General features: G+C 31.5%; 2 protein-coding genes across 3 annotated transcripts in view; one reads left to right on the plus strand and one right to left on the minus strand.

The window, feature by feature from the left end:
* Nucleotides 1–25,102, plus strand: part of LOC140040484 (small ribosomal subunit protein eS26) — a 375,295-nt gene that overhangs the window by 226,757 nt on the left and 123,436 nt on the right. The window lies entirely within an intron of this gene.
* LOC140040477 (sodium-driven chloride bicarbonate exchanger-like) overlaps nt 383–25,102 on the minus strand; it is a 42,298-nt gene continuing 17,578 nt past the window's right edge. For both annotated transcript variants that reach the window (XM_072086455.1, XM_072086457.1), the window contains exons 7-22: nt 24,391–24,527; nt 20,614–20,862; nt 20,143–20,236; nt 19,554–19,713; nt 19,150–19,324; nt 17,839–17,972; nt 17,417–17,629; nt 16,937–17,180; nt 16,084–16,197; nt 15,551–15,715; nt 14,901–15,152; nt 14,734–14,802; nt 14,388–14,561; nt 13,999–14,172; nt 6,094–6,296; nt 383–4,489 (exon numbers count right to left, since the gene is read on the minus strand). In XM_072086455.1, coding sequence (XP_071942556.1) covers nt 4,327–4,489; nt 6,094–6,296; nt 13,999–14,172; nt 14,388–14,561; nt 14,734–14,802; nt 14,901–15,152; nt 15,551–15,715; nt 16,084–16,197; nt 16,937–17,180; nt 17,417–17,629; nt 17,839–17,972; nt 19,150–19,324; nt 19,554–19,713; nt 20,143–20,236; nt 20,614–20,862; nt 24,391–24,527 — 2,720 coding nt within the window. In that variant the 3' untranslated portion in view covers nt 383–4,326. The remainder of the gene's footprint in view (nt 4,490–6,093; nt 6,297–13,998; nt 14,173–14,387; nt 14,562–14,733; nt 14,803–14,900; nt 15,153–15,550; nt 15,716–16,083; nt 16,198–16,936; nt 17,181–17,416; nt 17,630–17,838; nt 17,973–19,149; nt 19,325–19,553; nt 19,714–20,142; nt 20,237–20,613; nt 20,863–24,390; nt 24,528–25,102) is intronic.

Raw genomic sequence — 25,102 nt, forward strand, 5'->3', positions numbered from 1 at the left:
GTATCACCTTCAACCGGGGACAGAGTCCAATACACATAATCACTGTGGGCCATCAGTTGAAAGTTAATGTACATTAAAAGAATAACTGTTAGATCTATTAATAGCCTGAGTACGTTTTGTATGAATACTGTATGCAGTGTAGTACAACAGTAGGCGTACCACGCCGTGCAGTTGCGTAGACCTGAATACTGAATTGATCAAAATACAACTTTGGCGTGCCATATACACCATTTTTTAACAAATGACCTAATTATACTAGAATGATGTTTTTTTTTCAGCAGGTTATTAAAGTGTACAGTAGTCATGCTAATATCTGTATAACAAATAGTACAAAACAATAATGCAATTAAAATGTGTTTATAGGATTAACAATTTGACCAATTTATTATTCACTAAAAATTATGAAAACAAATTTGCGGTTAGGTAAGAAAAAATAAGTGACACATTTTAAATTCATCAGCACTTAAAATATCAACTAATCACGGAATGAAACCAATAAATATAGGATACTAAAAATGTAAAAGATATTTCAGGGTATAACCACATAAAATAAATAGGAAGTATCATATATTTATCGGCGATAACTTAAGATATTTACACCACAAAAATATCAAGGTTGCTTAATCTTTCAACGGCGGTTCGCGCGCCCAGTCTTTTCTAACGGAAATAATCACATCACTTAAATATCATCATAATATAATAATATAACATCAAGAACCTTTTAGGAACTGTATGTACTATTGGAATGCATTACTTTATTACTTGTAAAATGCTTAACTAGCACGTGAATAACAGTGGCAGATCCAGTAAGCGCAACATTTTTAAGAAACGAAAACTTGTTTAATAGTTGACGTGTACACTTCCCAATGACCCAAACATGTCATCAAACCAACCAATCAAAACAACGTCTCCCCCTCCCCCTCCAAATAAGCAATATCTTTCTCATCGTGGATCTGTCACTGAATATCACCTAAAAATGTAATAACCCATTATCTATTTGTTCTATACTGAATAACAAACACATTTTACATTGGTTTAAATGTTGTAAGGAAGCACTTTCATTTCTCCACAAAACGGTGTCGTTTTATACATAATCTAATGACACACTACAGATGGAGGATACGTGGTCCAACTCAATTTTGAATACATTGACTGTATACAACATTCCACTATTTAGCAAAGCACCACATCTTATATCTAATCCGGCATGTAATACAATAGTGTTAAATCAATTGGGAGTACTGAGCAGAGAAATATTACATGTTTAACTGAAGTAATTGTCATCTATAATAATATTATGTCGAGTCCTATTGAATTGTCATTCAGAGAGTTTTGTCAAAATATTCTCAGTTTTTGTCTATCAAGCTTAAAATGTATATTCTTATATTTGCATATTCATGTTCTTAATTAACCCAGAATTATTCGGATCTACAAGATGATGCCATTGTTTACCTCGGTTACGTTTAGGATTCCCATATTCCCTGAGTACACTAATATTATCACATCCATCGAAATATCCGGGATTCGGAATTGTAATATATCATTGTATGAAATCTAGTTTCTTATTTTACTTTACCAAGCTTAGACGTACCGGTAGGCAATACGAGGACCTGCCATACCCAGTAAAGAGCTTAATACAAACACCTCTAATACTTGCCAACATTTATACTTAAATTAAACCTACATATTACTACTTCAGCTTCTATTAATTTTTAGAGTACCGTTAATATCGCAATTTACTCATAACCTAAAATGCAAGTTTATTTAAAGCACTACTACAATTAACACTTTATTTCATGTGGTATACGATTGGGTAGACGTCACTATTTATTTGAATTATGTAATTTTTCATAGTTTTAATGAATTCGTCTTACGAGTACGGTACTATACAACATGAAAGGAAATACACTAAATATTTGAGTATAACGCATATATTTACGTTTACCAGTTGCATTTAAAACTAAAGTATATCGGAAAGAAAATGGTGAATGAACAAAAGTGGTGGATACATCGTAGGAAAGAATCTATCAAGTACTAAATGTTACAATATTCAATCACATATTGATGCATGTAATTTCCCCACTGACCTTTTATACATATGATAAAATGCCACTTAATTTTACTCCGATAATAGTAGGCCTACTTTTTGTTTCTGTTTTCATTTATTCCACATTATTTGACGTCATTGACTGCATAAGAACAGTGTCTTATATTAATCCACTATTTAGACTCAGCCTCATAAGCCCATAATCCATAAAGATCTAACCTACATACATTAAATATAATATATGTTTAATTGGTACAATAAGTATAATCCTATATCATATTATATACTCCACTGAATGAAACAGACTTCACCCGAATAAAAAAATACTTTCTGCAGAAATGTACAGGTTCTATTATATTTCATTTCAACAAGGTGGTGGGTAAAATGGAAGGACCGGTGGGTTTGAAGGGAGGGGGGTTGGATGTTTACTATTAACTGTACATGTCTCCCTTCAAACTAAAGCTGAAAGAGCTCAATAAATGGAAATAGAACAACGATGTGCATAATGCTTGGTCCCCATTAGAGACGCAACACAAAGACATAACGCAATGTAGCCAATCACAAGCTATGGATTATTCGAACTGTTGCTTGTTATTGGTCAACTCGCTTACGTTGCGTTTACGTCCTTGCGTTACGTCCTAGTGGGGACCAAGCTTAACAGTTTGAAATGTGTAGTGCGACGACAAATGGGTATTTTAATTCAACATGATCTTTTATCAGAGAAAAAATATATTAGTATAAATATGCACACAAATCTGATTCAAATACAAGATCTATGAACATACCCTTATCTTGATTTTTAACTTACACTATGTAAAGAAAACGTAAAATCTGTTGGTCCCAATGTGAGCTTGGATTAGACCTACTATAGTAGAATATAGTGATCACTGGCTTCACTTAACTTTTTGAATAAAAAAAAAACATTATTTAATTACGGAGGATCATAACAGTATTGCCAAATTATGGTGGTAACTATTTTTTCTCTTAAAACATTTTATCTATTTAAAAAATACCTATTTTAAGACAAAATCATGCATGTTTTATCAATAGTAAGTGTATTAAACGTGTACAACCTCAAATCTATAATGATTACACAGTAGTAAAAATGTGGGACACCTTCATTAAGAAGACACTTTTCTGTGAAATGAAAGAGGGGAAATATATTTTTCACCACTACGGCAACCCTTAATAAGGTGACATTTGTTGAGGCCTGAGGGTGTCATCTTAATCAGAATTCTACTGTAATTCAATCAAACAAACTTACAAAACAAATTAATGCGATTAAACAGAATACCTTTTTCTAAAATCATAAATAATAAAAAATTCATTATTTAACTTTTGCAAGTGCAATATACATTTTTTCCATAGATAAGATACAATTAATCTAACTAATGAATTTTAAATAAAAGGCTGGTTTCCACAAGATTGCTACAAAGTTCCATGCAGCAATACTGTGGAAAGAGTCATATTAATCTTTACTGTACAATTAACTAAAGCACTTAATAAATTAAATTGCGAAAAAAACAAATTGCTTTACTATAAAAAAAAAAGAAAAGAAAGAAAAAGTACAGTATGATAATAAAACAAAAAAAGGTATTGAAAAAATGAAAGTTATTTTAATGAAAATAACAATTTTTGTAAATTGGTGATCAATAAAATGTAATGAACAATTAACAAATGATGATTTTACAATTGCAGATTAATCAAAATGATCGTGTAAATGATAATTAAAATCATATATATGATCAAATATTGTGACTAATCAAGATTTCAATGATTATGATGTGTCATGTCCAATGTTAGTCGTCTTTTCTATATTTATAGCGTTAGCGTGAAAATTAATAATTGCTCATTTGTAAATTTACAATGTATTGTTTGATTATAGTTTTGCAAACTAGTGATGTTTCAGTGATTTTCAACGTCGTTTGAAATCGCATTCTTTACCGACGCGAGTCAGAGTGTGCATACTTTTGATACTCCATCGAATTTCATGAAATCATACAAGATTTCAATGATTATGTCATTGATGATATTCATTCATCTAAGTTCCCACCACCATGCATGTTACATATCAATCAGAACTAAAATTATTATATATATATATCTATAAACTTTTGTATTACCAGGCTTAACTATAGTCTTGCTATAAATAGAATGAATTTTTTTTTGCCATTCATGTGAAATATATTGCTGATAAAATTTCAGGTTTTCTTGAAACTTTGAATGAGATAGAAGTTCAATGATTGATAATAATAACAATAACCTTCGCTTCATTATTTCTATATAGTAGTTTCAGCTGATTGTGTTTTTATTTCTGGAACTTCAATTATTATATCGCCATCTTGATTACCTGGGGCCAATAAAGGCGCCCTCTCCGGGCTCGGACTACCTGGTATTGTTGAGAGTTCTTTTCCACAATTGTTCATTGCTTTTTCTTTGGCTCTGTACAAAAAAAAGACAATTATTAAAAAATTATAATGTAATATATCCACTTAAAATTAAGGCTATGTTTTGTGAGACCATGTTTGAAGTCTATTGCAATATATATAAATGAATACATTCCGCCGTACCACAACGAGAGTCGCTATCCAATCGAGTTTGAACAATACCATGAAAGCCCAAGTGGTCTAATAGTTAGGACATCTGCATATAAAGCAGAAGGTTTCGGGATCGAATCTCGGTTCCGGGATCGAATCTCGGTTCCGGGATCGAATCTCGGTTCCGGGATCGAATCTCGGTTGGCACGGTTTTTTCTCATTCTCACAGATTTCCCTATCTTTATTGTTTTAAATAATTAAATTTCAGTATATCACTGGTCGATTTAGAATTTATTCTGTGATGTTTATATAAATAAATAAATTTATTTCTTAGAGCTGTGTGATGCAAAAGTCAGTAAAATTTATATAGCACTTTTCCAATAATGTTTAATAAGTAAACAGATGGTGTGAGGACTGCAAAAACAGATAGTAAAAGAGAAAGATTAAGTTCATTTAGAGTTTTTAAATAGCTTAGTCAACATCTAAGTTCATTGGGTCCATGTGTGAACTATTACACTGAAATTAGGTCACAAATCTAACAAAATTGAAAAAAGGACGTTGTTTATTTAAGATAAACTTTACAAAAAGGGACAAAATAAATGTCAAGTATTCAGGAAATTAAGTTAAAAAATGCAATAAAATAATAACTATAGAAATGATAACATTTTTAAAAATCCTTCGGAACCACAATGGAAAGAATCGGATTTTAGCATTTTTATTTTATTGTATGTAATGGACGTATATCATTCCAATTTATTCAATTTTAAATAGTTGTATCTTATCTAAATTGTTTCTGCATTTACTTATAATGCCAAATGAAATCAGTAAGAATTACAGAAGTTTATGATGTTTTAAATTGAAGAATAATTTGAATTTGTTCTACTTCTGTAATAATTTCACAATAAATAGGTAGATTTTTAAAATAGAAAATAATAGTCATACAGAATAAATACAGTAGCAGTTGAACTGGGTTTTTCATGTCATGGACTATTAATCGCTTCTAGGAGGAAGGTCAAACTTTGAAAGTAAAGCATTTACTAATGACAAGTTTAAGGGTTAGTTGTAGCATTGTTAATTAAATTATAGATAAGTTATTCTGTCTAAATACATATCTTCCTTTATGACTTTTTGAAAGATCTTGACCACTTCCTAAATTTATTATTCATTTTATGATAGAATGACAAGAAACTGAGTAATTGATGAGCTACTTCAAAATAAACTTTCAGCTTCAGCTGCAACAATAGAACAGTATGATACCATTGATGAAGAAGCTTAGACGAAGGTAATCTAAAACTAAGCTCCCCTTGACAAGATAGGAACTCGTAACAGTCCTTATATCTGGCTGCGACAAATACATTATTCTCTGCGGCACTAGGTATCTGTTATGTCACAGCCACAGATAAACCCTTTGATCTCTGGAGCTCAGCGTCCTATTGTTAGATTGCAAAATTAAGGAGCCAACCTAATTGTTAGATCTTACAAAAAATTAAAGAAATCCACTGTACTTACTGCTTATATTCTATAGAGTTCTTGCGTGATAGCTCAGCACTACTAGCATTGTTCACCAGCGCCTTCCAGATTCCTGTTTTTGCCATCTCATCCGATATATTGATCACCTTCCTATCGGGATGGAATTCTACCTTCCCGACGGGAATGCTTAACATATTGCCATCGGAAAGTGGTAGTCTAATTGATCCTGGCATGTTTTTCATCTGTTAATGACAAATAAATTCATTAGTGAACAAAATTAACAAGATGTTTGTTACACAGCCAGTGGCGTAACACATGCATGAGGCCCCAAAGTGGCCCTCCTCGGGTGTTTTTAGCTTTTTCAACATATTTGAATGCCTGTTTTTCCTCTTGGCACTTCTCAGAGACACCATAAGCTCAGAGGGTTCTGGGTTTAGCCAGTGAGCGCTCATAGCCGTTACGCCACTGTACACAGCTATAATACAAGTTTTGTTTGATAGTATCATCTTCAAGTTGTGAGAATTTGGATTACAGTAGGTCATCTAGGAACCATATGGTGGCCACAGTACATTGCCTATCATTAAGCAATAGGTGTTGAGATTGAAAAATACACTGGGGTAACCTCCTACTCTTCTGAAAGATGCACTGGTTTCTTTCAAGTGCACTAACGCCATATGAACCTCCAGTTTAAGTCATTATCCGGGAAGACTTGTTCTACCACCAGAACTATGTCCTGAACCTATACTGATTTTATAGCTATGGTTTTTCATCCCAGATGATGAAGACTATATATTGCGTTAACACTTTTCGTAGTTACAAAACAAGAACATTTTCATTTCAAAGCTGATATTATGAGATATTTGTTGTCAGTGACTTAAGAAAGTACACAGTAAAAATAATCGAAGATGAAAGATTTGTTCAACACTGCAAAGGAAATCAGCAGAGTTTATCAAACTATTTTTTAATGAATGAAGGATAAGGATTAGCACTTTAGATTATAATTGTCTACAAGTAAGACCTTAGGCTCCACTGACAATAACAAGAACAGTGCTTCTTCATCGCCGGTTAATTGGTTGACTGAACCTCTTGGAGACAAGCTAGAAAATATGACATATTTTAATCATTTGGATGGACAACTCAACTAATGTAGAACAAGTTTTTTGGTAAATATACAACATTTTTTTTACTTAATCGTGTTCCAGTATAAACTAGTATACTCTTAAATGGCCCATGAACATAATTACGATATAGGAATATATACTATATTTAAAGAAAGCATTCAGGCTGGTGACAAATTCCAATATTTGTTTGTTGTTTGTACAAACTAATTGAATATTAATTAAATTAAATGCTTATTCAGTAAGCCTAAACAAACTAAATGTAAATGTACTGTACTGGATATCATCACAGGCATTCCTCCAAAGAAAATGTTAAACGAAATAATTAAATTAAACATAAATAGTAGTTACTAACTATACACATGGCAGTAAAAATAACAAGAACAGCAGGCGTTGTTTTATCAGTCTTGTAATTGGCTGTTGGTAAAATCATCAGGTCTCTATTCACCATGTTTTACTTTCCCCAACTTCTATTCTTGGACTTGTACATCCTGTTTGACTAAGCCGGATGACGACGTCATCAAGTTCATTCAAAGTACATGTCCTTAAAGGACGTTTAGGTAAGCTAAAAATTCAGCTTGAAGCCTGGATGTTGAAATACTGTACATTGGTAGCAAGACATGTGTTTGTCTTGAGCTCAATATGCATTGTGGTAATATGTAACAGTTTATTTACTTTAGATTTGCCGGCAATGTTAGATTTGAGAATAAGGTTTTGTAGAGTAAATGTAGGTGGTACATACACTTTCCTGACAAGGTGTATATACAGTTTCCTAACAAGTACAGATTAGACAATTGGCATGTGCAATTTTAAAACATTGACTGTTTAGTTGTAATACTGTCCTTATCGAATAACCATAAAGTTTGGCTCACATATTAAATGATGATACATAAAAGCTAAACAAATACAGTACAATAACATCTCTTCCCGGAACGAAAAGTCTTCCAAAATCAGACTTTCATTATGGCCCCAAATGTGTACCTTAAAATGCATTCTAGAAATATACGCTTGTAGGTCAGCTCAAAGGCAGGTTCCTCAGCATTGTATATTATTGATTATATCAATGATAATCAATAGAACTTTCAACATTGTTTAAATACTACAAAAAATGAAAGCTTTCATTCAGCTGTTGATTAATCTGAAGCGATGATCTAGGGGCATGATCCTAATTCAACAGGAAAAACAGTCAGAAAGAAGTGCCTGTTAAAAGTGATATAAAAACTGAAAGGATAAAAATCGAGGACATTTGGACTATACTACAGGAATCTACTCTGAGAATCAGCTGTCCCTAACAAAAAGGATTGTTACGATAGTAGAATGCAGGCAGACACTCAATTAACTATCTTGGAGAAGGTTACGCCCAGTCGATGCAGGACAATTGTCCTTATTAGTGATTCTCATCATTTTGTATTAGTACAAGAATATTGGATGGTAGCAGATGTGTAAATCTTTATGAAAAGGCCTTGGACTACTCACTGAGATTAGAAGAAAAAATTTAAAGTTTCTTTATTTTTAATTATTAAAAGGGTAAGAATTCAATTCAATTCATTTATTTTCCAGAAGACATTATAATACAATAAAAAATACAAACACTAAAAAAACTGACACCAATCTGGCGGATTGTAGGAAAGTGACGAAGTCACTATGTGGGTATTCTCCTTCTGGTGCAGACAAAAACAAGTTAACACCAAATGACATTAAATAAGGAAGGGAAAAACTTAGAGGAACCAAAAAGGCATAAATCAGTCACTTCAATTGGAAGGGTATCCCACAACCTTGGAAAAGAAATAAATAAAACAATATATAAAAGAAAAATAAACTGAAAACAAATAATGCCATTGCACTACCAAAATAAAGTGAAAAGCACCTAATATACAGTACATAGTTAGGGCAATAGATTATTGTAACATTACATGGAATTTATGGAAACAAATACATAGACTTAATATCATAATTTTGTTTAATATTACATTTTTGTTTTAATTAGTAGAATCTGTTTACAGCGATATATTTGGGTTCTTGATAATCTTCCAGAATAGTGTAATGGTTATTTGATGTGCATGTTTATATAAAATAAATGACAAGTATACAAAATATTCAAATAATAGTTAAATTTCAATAATGTTCTATTTGTTAAATTTGTGTTAATATTTATACTATGTTGATTTCAATAATAATACTAAAATAACTTCCTTTTCCCTGGATTCTTTCTACTTTAATTTTTCTTTCCTTTCCTTCTTGAGTCATCCTATTAAATTAATTTATCTTGCACGATTTTTCTATCAAAATTATCTAAGACTGATCTAGGCATGCTACAGATTTTAAAATGACTAAGAGATTATACTTGGAAATGAAATCAAGTAATGACAATAATATAGAGGGCAATCTATAAAAATTGGGAGATTTCTATTTTCAGAGAGTTTGATTTGAATCAAAAGCGTCAGCTTATACGTATGTATATTTATCTTCTCATCTTCCAAATCCCTTTCTGCGACAAATTTTAGTTTGTTGAATTTTTTTTTCGCTTTAGCGAAATTGGTAGTTTGAATTGCGAAGCAGGAAAATTGCGATGGAAATGAAAATTGCAGATATCGCTTTTGTAGTGGAAGGCAGCACAATTTTTCTCCTATGTGAACAATTTGATACGCACGAATAAATTTGCCTAGACACACTTTCTTTAAATAGTGAGTGAATAGTCCTCGAATACAGTATTTGATTTAATTAAAATACTCAGTAAATAGAAATATCTAACTTGTGTGTGATGTGAATACGAATACCACCGGTCACATGAAAGAGAAAATTATTAAAATATGCTAGAAAAAAGATAAGAAACCTCGCTATAAATGACGTCAAAGGTTCTTGAGTATTGGTTCTGAATTACGTCATAGTCTACCTCCTTATTCCCTAAAGCAACAATCAGTTGTTACGCAAGTAATAACACATATCATAACGATAAGAAACTTGTTTCCTAGAAAGGCAATTATGTCAACAGTTTAAAAACCTGTCTATGCCAAAAACTGTACTATTTACATTTAAATGTCAAACTTCACACCTTCAGAATTAGCAAGAGATATGAAACTAAGACACCTAAAGGAAATAATAAGGTCACATTTTGTTCATGCTTTTTGTAAACATAGGCTGGTCTTGTTTCGTTTTTTTCAAATTTCCAAATAAGGACATTTTTTTCTATTATAATTATGTTTTAATGTTTATTGCCTATTGCTGTTTGGTAGATAGAAGCTTTATTAAATGATTTGCATTTATTGTGGATTACAGTTACAGTCTAGTATAGAAAACGTGCATGTTCAAGGAAAAAAGGACTTAATAAAAGTTTCTATCTTTTTAAAATTAAAAAAAAGTAATAACTATCATTGTTTTATCTGTTGGAGTCACTCACCCTTGAATTTAAATGAAGGTTAAAATTTATTGCATCATGAATTTTTTTAAACAGATCAAATTATTTTTCAAAATGGCTTTAACATTGTCGCATAGTACTGATATGGAGTACTATATATTTCAAAATTGCAACATGTTGCGCCACCTTCCACAAACCCAGGGAAGTGGTCAGTTCCCTAGCGCCCTAATAAAGTAGACACAGTACCCAGTATTCAATGCTCTGGTGTCCTAATGCCTTTTAAATATTATATATAATAAGCAATTATTTACATCAGCAACCGTAAAAAAAAGAAAAACAGATGTGAGAATCAATATCATAAGGCATTTAAATGCCTTATAATGATATTCATTCTCAACCGAAATTGTGGTGGTATTATACATGATTTAGCTGAAAAACAGATGTACAGGCAATTGTTACTATTTTCGTAGTAGTAAACAAAAATGAACTGTTATGTTAGTCTCAACATAGTCAAGGGTAGGGTTTAAATAATTAATTACATTTAGATCAAAGTTTCATCCATTATAATACCAGTGTATAAGACACTCGACTCAATTAATCACACTAATTGATAGAAAAAGTGTAAACATCAGTTAATTTGACAGGAAGAAAGTAGGAGGGCACTGTACTGAAGGCTACCCCCTATGTCCATGACGGTCACGCCATTAACACAGGACATGAGATCATGTCGTGGGCTGATAAGCTAGGACTTGTTTCAATTTCCTTTCCACTCTTCATTGGCTTCCTCAACCTAAATCTATGCATGTCTTATCAATCCATGGGTATCAAATGGTGGATAGAAATTAATAAAAACTAATTTTTGCAATGGCACCTTTCGGGCATTAATGAGGCAGGAGAAGGTCGTTAGGAATGTGACTGGCACAATGCTTGTTGGGCATTATATACAACCTTGTAGCCATGTTTGAAAATCATGTGTCACAACGAAGCACATATCATTGTCTCTAATAGACAACAAGCCAGCTTGGATACATTTTTGCAAAAATAATTTCAATATATGTAGCATTTGAGATCTAAATTCTGTAGTAATGACTTTAATTTGTTTACTACACAAATAATACAGATAAACAATCTATATATATTGGCACCTGTTAATCCAAGTTTCTAGATGTTTGATTTCGCACTTTGAAGCAAACTTATTTCTTTCAAATAAATTCTCAAAAGAAAAATACAAAACTGAAATTGAAAAGCCATCATTCACCAGAATCAGGTCGGATTGAACAGAAAGATGAATACAATATCAGTAGTTAAAATCATTAAATTAAAAAGCAGGTCGATGAGATGAACAGTAAAATAAATTACTCAGCTTTGAATGATTATTATTATATAAACTTAATTCTTGGCGCTATAAAATTAATTCAAGGTTTTCTCAAAGTGAAAGTAATGTTAAAAAGTAGACGATGAGGAAACTAAAATAACTGCAAAAAAATGATGGAAAAGTGATCCACCTGCCAAATTGATGATTGGCTTGTGTTCAATAAAACAATTCTTACGGCAAGCATTTGTTTAAGAATTCTGCAAACAATCAAATATTCTTGCACAGAAATGTGATTGCGTGATGGTCTGGGGGTTGTATAGCTAAGTTTTTGTACTCACTAGGTAGGTGGATAAGTAAGGGCTTACATAAATAATTGAAGTTTAGTACTCGCTTGGTTAGATGAACAGGTGCTTATGTAAATAATTAAAGTATAATACTAGCTAGGTTAGACAGAAAGGGGCTTATGTAATTATAGTTATAGTGCTATCTACGGGTTATGTTAAATAATATAATTCTTCCACAGAAATACGACAGCTTGATGAGCAGGGTTACTATGTTAAATGCTATTACTAGCTAGGTTAGGTGGGCAGGGCTTAGAAAACATCCAGGATTACAGCACAGGAAGGATGATGTTCGGATGGCATCAGCAGATCTAGGGAACTTTTAAAAAAGTAGAATTGGAGGTCAGTTGCAAATACAACACTTTCACTTTCAAATGAAAAAAAAATAATAAAATAAAAACAATCATGAAGTGACCAAGATTTAACACATCCGAAAGAACATAATACAAGCCACTCAGAATTTTAACCAAATCAAAGTAAACATTCCCTTATCTAAAGATAACTGCTTGGATTTGTTGCTTGTATTTGACATCCACAAAAATCTAACTGTAGTTCTATATATGTGAATTATAACTCCTATTTACTTTAACTAAACTAGGGCATGAAAGTTAACATTCATATAAGTCTCCTATGGGGCTTAGAATCATCCTTGCAAATTTAATAGCATTCTTCAGAGAATTCATACAGAAAATGATTGATATGCTCAGTGAATGGATGGACTTTACTACGACTCATAATAGATAACAATCACCCTTGAAAAGTAAATAGGTTATAGCTTAAGCTTAATATTTATTATGTGTTGGGTCTAGATACAGATATCCAAGTGGTGAATAAAGAAGTATTATTATCAAATCAAGGTTAAAAGTATGCAAAAATAAATTACTGCCTTCTGAATGCCCTAAGATTCGATTTTAGAAAGTGAATACATTTAATTAAAAGTTAGCAGGAAAATAAAGGAAATTGGTGAAGGTAAAAACAATTGGTGGGGGCTTAAAAGGGTACTAAGAATCGCAAAGACTTTAATTAGGAAAACAAAATCTGTCATCACAAACTTTAAATCTGCTCACTATCAAAACTGCTTCCTTTTTATTTAAGAAAAATATTTAGAAGAATATCATTACACTAACAAATTTATACATTCTTGAAAATCAATGACCTCATAGAAATGGAAAATTATTAAATTCTCTACCACAACAAAAAAACTCAATCAAAATTAGCTTTGAAAAATCAATGTCATCTCTTTATTTTATTCTTAAGTAAAATAGCACCCTTGGTCATGATTAAGATTTTGACATTTTGGAATTATTTTTTAAATACTCCTTACTATTAATACACACATTGATTGGATCTTACAAAATATACTTTTTTTAATGGAAGCCTTAAATATTGCATAAAATTGTACAAACAAATATTAAAAAATGAACATAGTAATTATTACTGGTATTACTACATTAAAATGGCAGTGATAAGACAAAACAATGATGAAAAAATAAACTTTTGATGCAAAGAAGAAAAAGAGCATAATGTTTTACAAATCAGTCAGATTGTGTTAGCTTTCCAACCAAAACACAATGCTGATTGGTTTGTGAGTATCGCTGTGACACACTCTTGCATCATAGCATTTTGTGTCATGCAAAATCACCGTCTACATCTACTAATACTACTTTCTAAGACCTGCTACCAATGATAAAGCAACCAGATAAAAAAAAACAGACAACCACATGTAACAAAATGAGTTGAACATTTGAAAAAAATAAAACAGATATAAAAGGAAGACACTGAATTTTAAGAAGTGAAATGCAAAGATTGAATCACCTCCTCACAAACCGCCATTTCCCGCTCTTCTTGCGCTATCATTTCCTCTTCTTTTTTCTTTTGGTCCAATTTGTCGCGCTTAACTCGTTCAGGCATAACATCATCCAGCATGCCCAACTCTCGTTGCGTGAATACATAGTCAAGTAATTTACGAACACCTACAGTTCCCAGAACCTGACAATGATACATTAAGAATCATGTAAACAATAACAACAGAATTTTAAAACAGAATCGTTAGTGATTTTTTTTTCTATGATGGACAGAGGTTTGAAATAATTTAGTGTATGATCTAGAGACTTTTCTGTAAAAAGAGGTTAAGATTGTTCCAAAATGGATTTTACAAGAAGATTATAATAAATATTATGAGGGTCATTGGTAAATAATCTTACCATAACTGGGAAAACAAGTGCCGCTTTTGTAGTCTTCATAATCCAAAGTATAACAAGACAGCTAAGTTGAACTGCAGTGAAAACATGTACACGACGCAGTTCAACTTGCCGGAGAAAGATGTAGTCAGGTTGATGCTTAGCAGGCATAAAGAACAGCTTAATTCTGTCAACAAACTACATAGATTAAAAACAGATATTACAATAATAATATCCTTGGAAACTTTGAAGCTGAGAAAAACGGGTTGTAGTATCATCAAGAATATATATAAAAATAAGCAAAACAGAGAAACATAGAATTAAATGTTAAATAAGAATATCTTAAGAAAAAATGAAAAAAAAAAGTTACCTGCACTCCTTCTAGAGAGGACACACCCATATACAGAAATACACCATATAACACAGGCATTGGAATAATCTATATAATAAAAATCAAACCAGTTAAATTTCAACATACAGGAATACAGGAAAGCAGTGAGTCTTGCATCACAAGGAAAAATGAACACCACTACATACCTGCAACAGAGGCGTCATCAACACAGCTAAACCAATCAATATAAAGACAGCAAGACCTGTTACACGTTGCTCACGACATCCAAAGAACTTTGCTGGTTCTCCGGGAGCTGAGCACTCAGACTCAACCTTAAGACTGTTGACATGGTTAATGCTAAGGACAGTGGCTGCTACAAACCATGGTAGCCCAAGTATTGAACATAATGCTAACATTACGGCAACTACAGTCAAATCAAGGTGATAACCAACTCCTTTCTATAACGTAAAGCAAAATATAAAATCACAATAAAAATTTCAACCCTGTCTATTTCTTGATACTGCATTCTGGGAAAAATAGTTCCAGAATACATCATTCGATACACATTTTACAGTACAGCTAGCAACCGGACACATTGCTGTAGTAGGCGAGTTCCTTATTAATTCTGAATGTAGGTGAAGGAGCTGCTGGTAGGGTGGCCATGTTCCTTTCCATGCTGACTTGGAGTCGTCATTTCAGGAATAGAACCTGGGTCTTTCTGTATGATAGTCAATTGTCCTAAACACTACTGGAAAACATATCAAAAAAACCTTCAAAGGTTTTATTATGTATTTTCAATCTCAAATAAAAAACCAAATGAGTGTAAAACATCCTGCTGTATGTATATTTATGTTACCTTTAATTTGTTCTCTCTTCTGTTGACAATGACAGCTGTGATTTGTTGGTCCATAAATACAAGAATAACTGCTAAGAATGCTGGGATAACAGCAGCTATGGCAGTCCACCATGGATTGTCTGCAAATGGTGGCACAAACCAGTAATCTCTTGTTTCAGCTGTGGGCTGAAACAAGTCATGAAAAACAAACTCAATGAGAATATTCACATTATAAGATTGTGTGGTAATAACAATAATTCTTTAGGCTTATATACCACATTATGCTAAAGCTTCGGTGCGCTTAACAGTAAAAATAAAATGACGGATAAGCGGGTGAATTTTTAAAATTGTCTTATCATTAGCAATTAACGTTGCCTGAAAGAAATATTCCAAAGACAAATGTGATACGATAACCATAATTCTTTGATAAATGGATGAACCGTCCGAAAAAAACTGCAAAAATTTATACATGATAAAATCATGCAATATTTGTAGTACACAGTGTTTTATAATTTAATTGCGATATTTTTCCTTGATTCATGAATGCATCATACCTTGAACGTTGCAGGAACATTTAATTTTGGTGTATCAATACCACAAAGATAATCAACGAAAATCATCACTACCACAGCAGAAAATACGGAGAAATGGCTGACAATAGTACGGAACTGAATGAAAACAACAAGGAAATAATAAATAATTATTATATCTTATAAAAAAATGTTAATTATTTTATATAAACATTTTAATTGTTACATAAACATTTTAATTGTTATATAAACATTCTTAATTGTGTTATATAAACATTTTAATTGTTATATAAATATTCTTATTGTGTTAAACATTTAATTTTTATACAACTATCTTAGTTGTATATTTATATTTTAATTATGTTATATAAACATTCTCAAATATGTTTTTCTTAATTATGTTATACTGTATAGACATTCTTAATTATGTTATATAAACATTTTTAATTATGTTATAAACATTCTTAATTGTTTATTAATATTAATTTAATCAATTGCATATCAATAATCAAACAAATATCAAAACCTTCATGAGATGAGGAAAGAGTGATTTCACTCCTCTCTGGTTGAGGACATAAACATAAAGTTGACTCAAAGACAAGTAAAGTTAAAGATTGCATTTAATTACCAACTTGGGCTCGAATCTAACCCCTAGCCATCAGCGCAAGCTCGGTGGTCTAGAGGTATGAACGCCAGGCTAGTGATCTGGACGTCATGGGTTCGAGTCCCAACTGAGAATTACTTGCATATTCTCAATGTACTTAGTATGAAGTACAAATTATTATTTAAAAATCAGAGTAGGGAAAAACATCTGACCAATTAGCAACTTATTAACACAACATTACATTATTATGATTGTCAAGACATGTTAACTTACTGCTGTTGGAAAATAAGGAGTATTCTTAAAGATTTTCAGCGTATATGCTAACTTGAAGGTTCCGATCATCAAAATAGTTGACATTAGAAACTTGTCTGTGAATTTTGTATCGCTAGGGTCATGGTACAATGTGCTGTTGATGCTGCCACATACTTCAAATAAGTCATCCTCACGGATTATATAATCGTATAACGCAGACTCGTTTCTTTCACAAGAACAGTCATATGTTGCATTGCCGATGGGTCTGAACAAAAATATATAAACCAACGTGATTGAAATCTAAAGATCTGTCTACACTATCAAAGCAGTTTGATAAAAAAAAATTAAATCATCATGTCTATATATGGGAACATCACATTTATAAAGTTTGATGGTGTAGCCAGAGTTTAATTGATCTATATAAAAGTAAGCTTAATATATCAAAACATGATGGAATTAAATAATTCTTCCTTGATCGAAATATTAAAATCAATCACTTACGCATTCTCACCACCTTGTTCATAAATAGAATAGAGTTTATGGAAAGCCTCGAAAATAAAGATAGCAGATATTAGAGTTGAGAAACTCTCCTCCGTGAAACGAGTAAAGTATCGAACCAATGAACTTGCATCTGTTGCTACTAGAATGAGACATAATACAGCTGTCCATATACCAATCCACCAACGAAATGGCAGATACTCTAATCCAGTCGAACTGTGGAAGGCAATAGAATACTAGGCTTACTGTGTGTATAGGAAAATACAATTCATATTCATGCAATTCCACCTATTCTTATTCCAACTTGACTTTGGTATAGTTACTCACTAAATTTTTCACAAAATTGTTAAAATAAAATGTCTGTAAATTTGGTGTGCATATGTTTATGTTGTTTGTGTCATTCTTTTAATAATAGAATAACTTACTCGCAAAAACCAACTAAAATTTTTTCATAAATCAGAATAGGTCCAGTACTTCCCAGGATGGTAAGTGGCTGACCAGCAAACAAGGAAAATGCAACCCCACATATGAAGGCACCAAGTAGCGACTCCAGCGTAGCCTAAAAAAAATATATTAAATTGTTATACATTACATACAGTATTTTACAACACAATTGTGTAAATGTGGACCATAAACTACTAATTGTCTTCGAAAGTGATTTGGTAATGAGGAAGAGGCATGTTCTATAACAATTTTCAAAGACTTTCCATGTGTACAATAAAAACAAGAGCCTTTATCTATCTGATATACAGTAAAGTAGGTAATTTGGAATTCCGAGTTTAATTAACTTTATTGCATTTTAATTTTTTGCTTACTCAATTATACATGACATTCTGAATTAATTATTTGTGGAAATATTTAAATATTTTGAGAGAATACGAAGATTTTGCCAGAGCTCATTAGATGGAATGGATATCCTGAAGTCTGCAGGATTTACTTTTGAATCGCATGTGATTATCCTTTAAAACTCATCTTTATCAATCTTGACAAAGATGAATTGCTCTGATAACATTTATAATCAATGTTATCTGGATGTGACTGAAAATTGTGTTTGATATCCTAAAGCAACTAATCATAATACAATCACTGTTACAAACGTGCAGATTAATGCGAGGCCATGTGTAGCGTTTCATACATCATTACAGATTATTACACTGAAAGAGTGCCATCACACATATAGTGACAAATAGTAATGATTTGAATGCACAGGCAGCTTTGTGTTAATTCTACTTGATTGATTGTCATCCTTAAGCTTGTTTTGAAATGTAGTGTGCTGAATTTACGCCACTTACTGTTAAAGTATAATGAATCAATCATCTTAAAAGTCTTATATACTAAATATCTTAGTATATAACCTTTGATTGCCTTACTTAAAGTTCAGACAAATGGTCTTGACAAAGCACACAATGCAAATAAGAGATTCAAGTTCCAACCTTAGAAAACTAAACACCAGTGGCAGTATTTACCATTCACGTTTAGGATCAGGGAAATAGTTAAAAACTCTCCTATCTAAAGTGAACACAATTTAAGGGAAATACTTCAATATTTATTGAGTTAAGTAAAATACTTAATATTTAAAGGAAATATATCATATTTTTTATATTAAGTGGATTATATTAAGTATTGACAACTAATGTATTGATAATGTGGAATCAACCAATATGCAACATTACATTTTAGACATTTGATGTGATGATGATGCCAACCAATCATATTTAATTTTCCCCATGACTAACCATTTGTTGGTCTGTAGCATCACCTAGTAAGCCACCAAATGTGATGACTGGTGTTATACAGGCGAAGTACATGAAGAATACTGAAGCTAAACATTGCAGATGTAGAGCATCGGTAAAATCTGACAAGTAATGGCGTCCTCTACGTTTAATATCCTTCACAAGTCCACCAAATATTCTATAGTGAGTAATAATAAAAATAAAAACATTAAAAAATTAAATATTATGACCATTTTCAGTGTTTTTATTACTACAGAATCCCAGTAAGACACATATTCATAAATGTTGGAAAAATTTGATTTAATTAAATTTCATGAAGATATGTTCTGTATAACACATTAGCTTTACAATTTGCCTTCTCAATTGTATTTTTTTTGTGGATAATAAAACAAGATTTAATATCTTACCGTCCTGTTCGTTCAAGACCTTCTTTCTTCTCTTCATCTTCTCCATGATCACCTGAGTAACCATTTGAACGGCAACCATCGTGATGGTCAAGCTCAAGACGGTGAGTGGGTGGTGGTGCTACTTTTGGTGGTTCAATGCGAATATTTGGATCCCATACACCTACAAAATTATATGGATGAAAAGTATTGTATGATATAAACAGTTGTTTGTTCAGTAAAAATGAGGATTGGAATATACATATGTACATAAAAACAGTGATTTTGGTATATAATGATAATATATCAATCTTGTATAGTGCCTAATGCTCAAATATTCTACTCGCTTCACATTATTACTCAGGTCATGTGTGGACAGCTTTCAATAACTATGCAGCTAATAATCACACCGCAATTGTGTTTAACCCTACCATGTACCCATTTACACCTGGTTGGAGAGCGGTAAAGTGTTTTGGCCAAGGACACCAGCAATGTGACGAGTGTTGGTTCAAACTCTCGATCATATTGTCATAAGTCCTATATAACGCCTATCACACTGTGCCACACACCCCATATACAAAAATGATAACTATATTCCATCATGCCTTATTACCTGGAGGTAGTACAGTGACCTGATCCATAAACTCATCAATGCCCGCAAGTAAGTCATCTCGATTATTTGCTTTGTAAGCGACTTCATGGAAAACCTAACAATACACACAAGAAATCAATATATTATATATAATGTCCATCAGTGAATTTGATATCTCCTATAGCCGTGTTTCCGCAGCCAAAAATCAAAGACTAGACAACAGTAAACAGACGCTATTAATATTTTGGGAGCAATTACAAATCGTCCACTCCATAGGTTGATTTTTAGTTGGATTATTTATCAATTTTTCCCGTTGCATTTTCATTTTCTAAAATTGATTAGAACTTGACTTGACTATTCAATATAACCGATACCACATAATACAAAATTAACCAACTTGATAACAAAGATATGCTTATATATCAGGTGTAGTATATATCTTTGTAAAATATTAGAATGTTTTTTTTCTCATATAAAGTTAAAGTTACTAACCTCGTCAGACATGAGTGTGGCAATGCATCTTCCAATCTCATGGTAGCGAGCTGTCTCCTCTGATGGTGGGCCCAGAAGGATAAAAAGAAATCTAGTGGGGATGGGAACCTCTGTCAAGTCACCTAATAATACAGAATGCTCTAACCGGACGAATGCAATGACTGGTCTTGACAAAAAGTCAACTTCTCCGACTAGGACATTCGATGCCTCTGCTCCTGCAGGAATTTTCTTCATGAAATGGTGTTTTGCCTAAAAGACAACATCATAACAACAGTATAATATATATGAGGCAAGTACTGTAAAAGTAAACATATTGTTAGTATTGCAACATACCATAGTATCCGATTTTAAATCTGAAATTCCAAATGCAGAAATAAATATTTATTTGTTGTATCTGTTAAAGGTAGAATGGGATCAAATTAGATATTAAATATACAGTGAAATGTTTATCTAAAATTAGAATTATAAAGAAAATAAATTTGAGGCCAAGGAAATTTTATTCAATATATATATATATATATATATATATATATATATATATATACAAAATGTGTTTAATTGGTACTGAAAAAGAGGTATGTAATAAATATTTTTTAATTACAGTATTTACATTACAGTATTATATCTCCATTAAAAAGAATTAATGTTTTTGTTGCAATAATTATTTTAATCAGATGTGAGCAAGTGGTAAAGTTTATAAGAGTAATCTTTACTACTTACTATACTGATATCAATTCATTTATGTATCATTCTTATTTATGATATTATATAATAAGTTAATCACAGCAAATCATAACTAAATTCTTCCACCAATGTGCTCCCTTTTAACCCATAACTGCATACCCTAAGAACAAAGCAAGCTGGAATTTTGTTTCTATTGCTGGTACTAGTAGCATTGCATACTACATGAGCCAAACTAATGCATGTCTCAAGATACACAAACTGAGCGTAATGAACATTTTGCAGCATTCTTGATATCAATTTTGACCTCTGACCCTACTTACCTTGAATATCTCAATTTCTCTTTTTGTTTTATTTATCTTAGCGTTGAAGAATTAATAAGAATTTTCAAGTATGGAATTTAATTTCTAGTAAAATCTACGAATTTCTATTAATAAAACCAAATTTGTCATCAAGTGAAATTTCCCAGAATATGACACAAGAGCGTTACAGCAAATAGTCATTTGAACAATCTTATCTTATAGTTATAATTAAATAAGGGAAAATATGCTAAATGACTGGTGAAAATAAAACAGATAGATAAAATAGATTATTTTTTTTAAGGAAAGGTTTCTCTGTACAAAGCACAAAACAATACTTTGCACCCGAAAAATATGTGACTGAAAAGTACCCGAGGAAAGGTATATGTAACAAGTAACCAATGAAACATCATCATCATCAAGTACTCTAAGCAAATCCCTCATTTAAGTTCCCCCTATTCAAGTACAAAAGAGAAAACTACCTGCAGCATATTTTATTAATCACATTGGTAAAGATCTGTCTACACTATATATATTTATGTGACAAAAGAAATTGATGTGCCCATATATGGACATTATGATGTCACATCACTACCATATTTGGGCATATCACTACCATATTTGTGCACATCACACTTTTTTGTCAAACTAGTTTGATAGTACATGTAGACAGAGCTTAAGATTTAATTCCATCCCAATGGGACAAGCTTAAACCATTAGAAGTAGAATCCCACCACATCCTAACAAGATCTCATTATACCAAGAACCCTCAACCATAAATCCTGCTTAAACTTTTCACTTTTTAATAATATGTCATAACTCCAGTATCCATATGGCCAGAATTTAGGGCAGACGGTAACATTTTAGAGTGAAAAAAATTTTTGAGGTCTGATTCAACTAGACCATACAGTTTCTTTGTGCGTTGAAATTGTTTAAATATTAAATGGAGTATAAACCAATTTAAACTTAATATTGTATATGACCAAGTATTGTCTTAGGGTGCCTAGTTGCGATAGTTGAAAATTAGGTGGGATTATACAGCTCTTTGCACTAAAAGTAGATTCATCAAAGTTTATTTTTAGCCTAAATTAGTGGGTGAGATTATACTCAAGGATAGGATTATACTTGGTCATATAATTGTATAATAAATATGCTAATTTCATCCACTTCTTCTAATTTTACCATAAAATCTATAATTTATATGTAAATTTAAAAGCTGCAAATGTAATATAAAGTACATTTATCCAAATTAATGTATGGACGAATGTTTCTTACTTGCTTACGTGATTCGACTTACTATAATGTGTGGTATAGCATTGATAGATAAAACTAGATGTGAACTTAGTGTGAACTCAATGTTACTTCAAATGTCACTTACAAAACGAATGTAATGTTAATTTCTGTGATGTTAATTTAAAAAGCAATGCTATATTAGTATATAGAAAAGGAGGAGGGTACAGTACATAAGATAATAAGTTGTGTCTTAGTGCCTAAATGTTAAAATGTACACTCTACAAAACAAATAATTTTATATAAAAAGATAAAAAATCAGAATCTTAAAAGTTGGAATTTAATATTTGTGATTATCGTGATAACTGGTTGATGGTACTGATTTTGATATTGATGATAGTGATGATGAGGCAATTGTTATGATAATGTTAATAACGATGGTGATATTGATATATGATTATGACGATAATAAGTGATTTACAACACTAATGATAATGGAAAATATGTAATTTGAAGACATTTGGTTACAAGTGCCCCACAATTGATGACCCAAAAAATGTATATTTTGAAATGAACTTTGCTATGAAAAAATTGTTTTGTTATAAAATATCTAGCAAAAAAATAAATTACAATTTAATAAAAATAATAATAAACTAATAATCATTTGATAGAAATCAATACACTAAAGTTGAAATAGGTTATGTACACTAATTACACATTTAAAAACAACTGCAATAACTTTATGGTTGCCATGCCAATAAAATGGTTTGACAGAAATAAAAACACTTGCCTCATGTGAGATATGAATATGTTTCACTCGCTTCTGTCCATGAGTAGAAATATTAATTAAATAATTCAAATATTATAAATATATAATGAACATGTACAGTACAAACAAAAAAGCAATTAAAATTGTTATTCTGTGTAATGTGAATCTACTGTAGGCATAATCTGTTTTGTATTTTTAAGTCTAAATCTATGAATTGATGTTTAAACAGAAATAAAAATTATACTTATATTTAAAACTTAAACAACATAATAAAAATAAAATAAATACCTACATACAAGTTTATAAAAACAACCATATACACATAAAATGCATATTTAAAAAAGTAAACTAAAGATGCTTGCTGATTTTAGAGTTATCATAAATTTTATAAAATTGAATTAGTGTAAAAATGTTTTCAACCAATAACCAGGAATGTCTACTCTAAAAGAGGATAATAAATACATTATTGTTTACAAAATTGACACAGTAGTTTGATAAATAAAACGTTCTAGGATCCTTGATACAATTCTCGATTTTGGCTACGTACAAAGATACTTATGGACAAAAACAGTATCATTGTTCAAGCCATCATATTCATTATTATAATGAGACAATGAGTTTAAGGTCGCCTTAAATAAATTTTGTCTTCAACAAAACAAACCACTTACAGTATCACTATCTTCAAGCATTCACACTAAAAACTGGGTTTGAAACATCAAAGTAAATGGCTATCATAAAATACTAATTTGTCATCCTGTCTATCGTCATTTAAATGGCATATAAAGATTACAATTTTACCTTCATACTTTGGGCACTTGGAACATGAGGTAGACTACCTGATGGGGGTGTATTACTACCGTCAACCACTCCTAGATGCGAGCCGTGTGAAAAGCTCGTCCTGGGCATGGCCGGTGTTGATTGGGTCGCAGACAAGGCTGTAAAGAAACAAAATCCTATGACAATAGAGAAAATCGACATACTGCTATAGTAAATTAGGGGGGGGGGGGGGGGTATAATGCTAACAGTGTGTATTATATAACACTGTAAAGAGGAACTCCTTTGTGAGAAGATCAGTCCATATTTAACAGAAACTTTATTATCCTTAGTGTCCATAGGGAGATTTTTATTCTGAATAACAAATTACATTCAATTCATGATCATAATTTATGAACGCTGAGTTTTTATATATTTTTATCTTATTCAGATAAAACATATTGTAAATGTAACATAGTTGCTATATCAGTTTTCTTCGTATGTTCCTTTTCTATCCATTAGTTATTACAGACATAAATTTATGGTAATAGTATCTCAACATTCAATGAGCAATTTTTCCATTAACCTCTCTATACACTACGGAATACACGTTTCAAACAGCTCAAATACAAAAAGTCTAAGCAATCAGTCACATTTTCTCTGCTAAACAATACTACAGTGGATGTCTTTAAAAAGTAAATATGACTGGCTTATAGCAGAATCACCATAATTTTTACTATAGCATTAGCAAAGTCAT

The sequence above is a fragment of the Antedon mediterranea genome, chromosome 2 (assembly GCF_964355755.1).
Source record: "Antedon mediterranea chromosome 2, ecAntMedi1.1, whole genome shotgun sequence".
In the NCBI taxonomy this organism is placed as follows: domain Eukaryota; kingdom Metazoa; phylum Echinodermata; class Crinoidea; order Comatulida; family Antedonidae; genus Antedon; species Antedon mediterranea.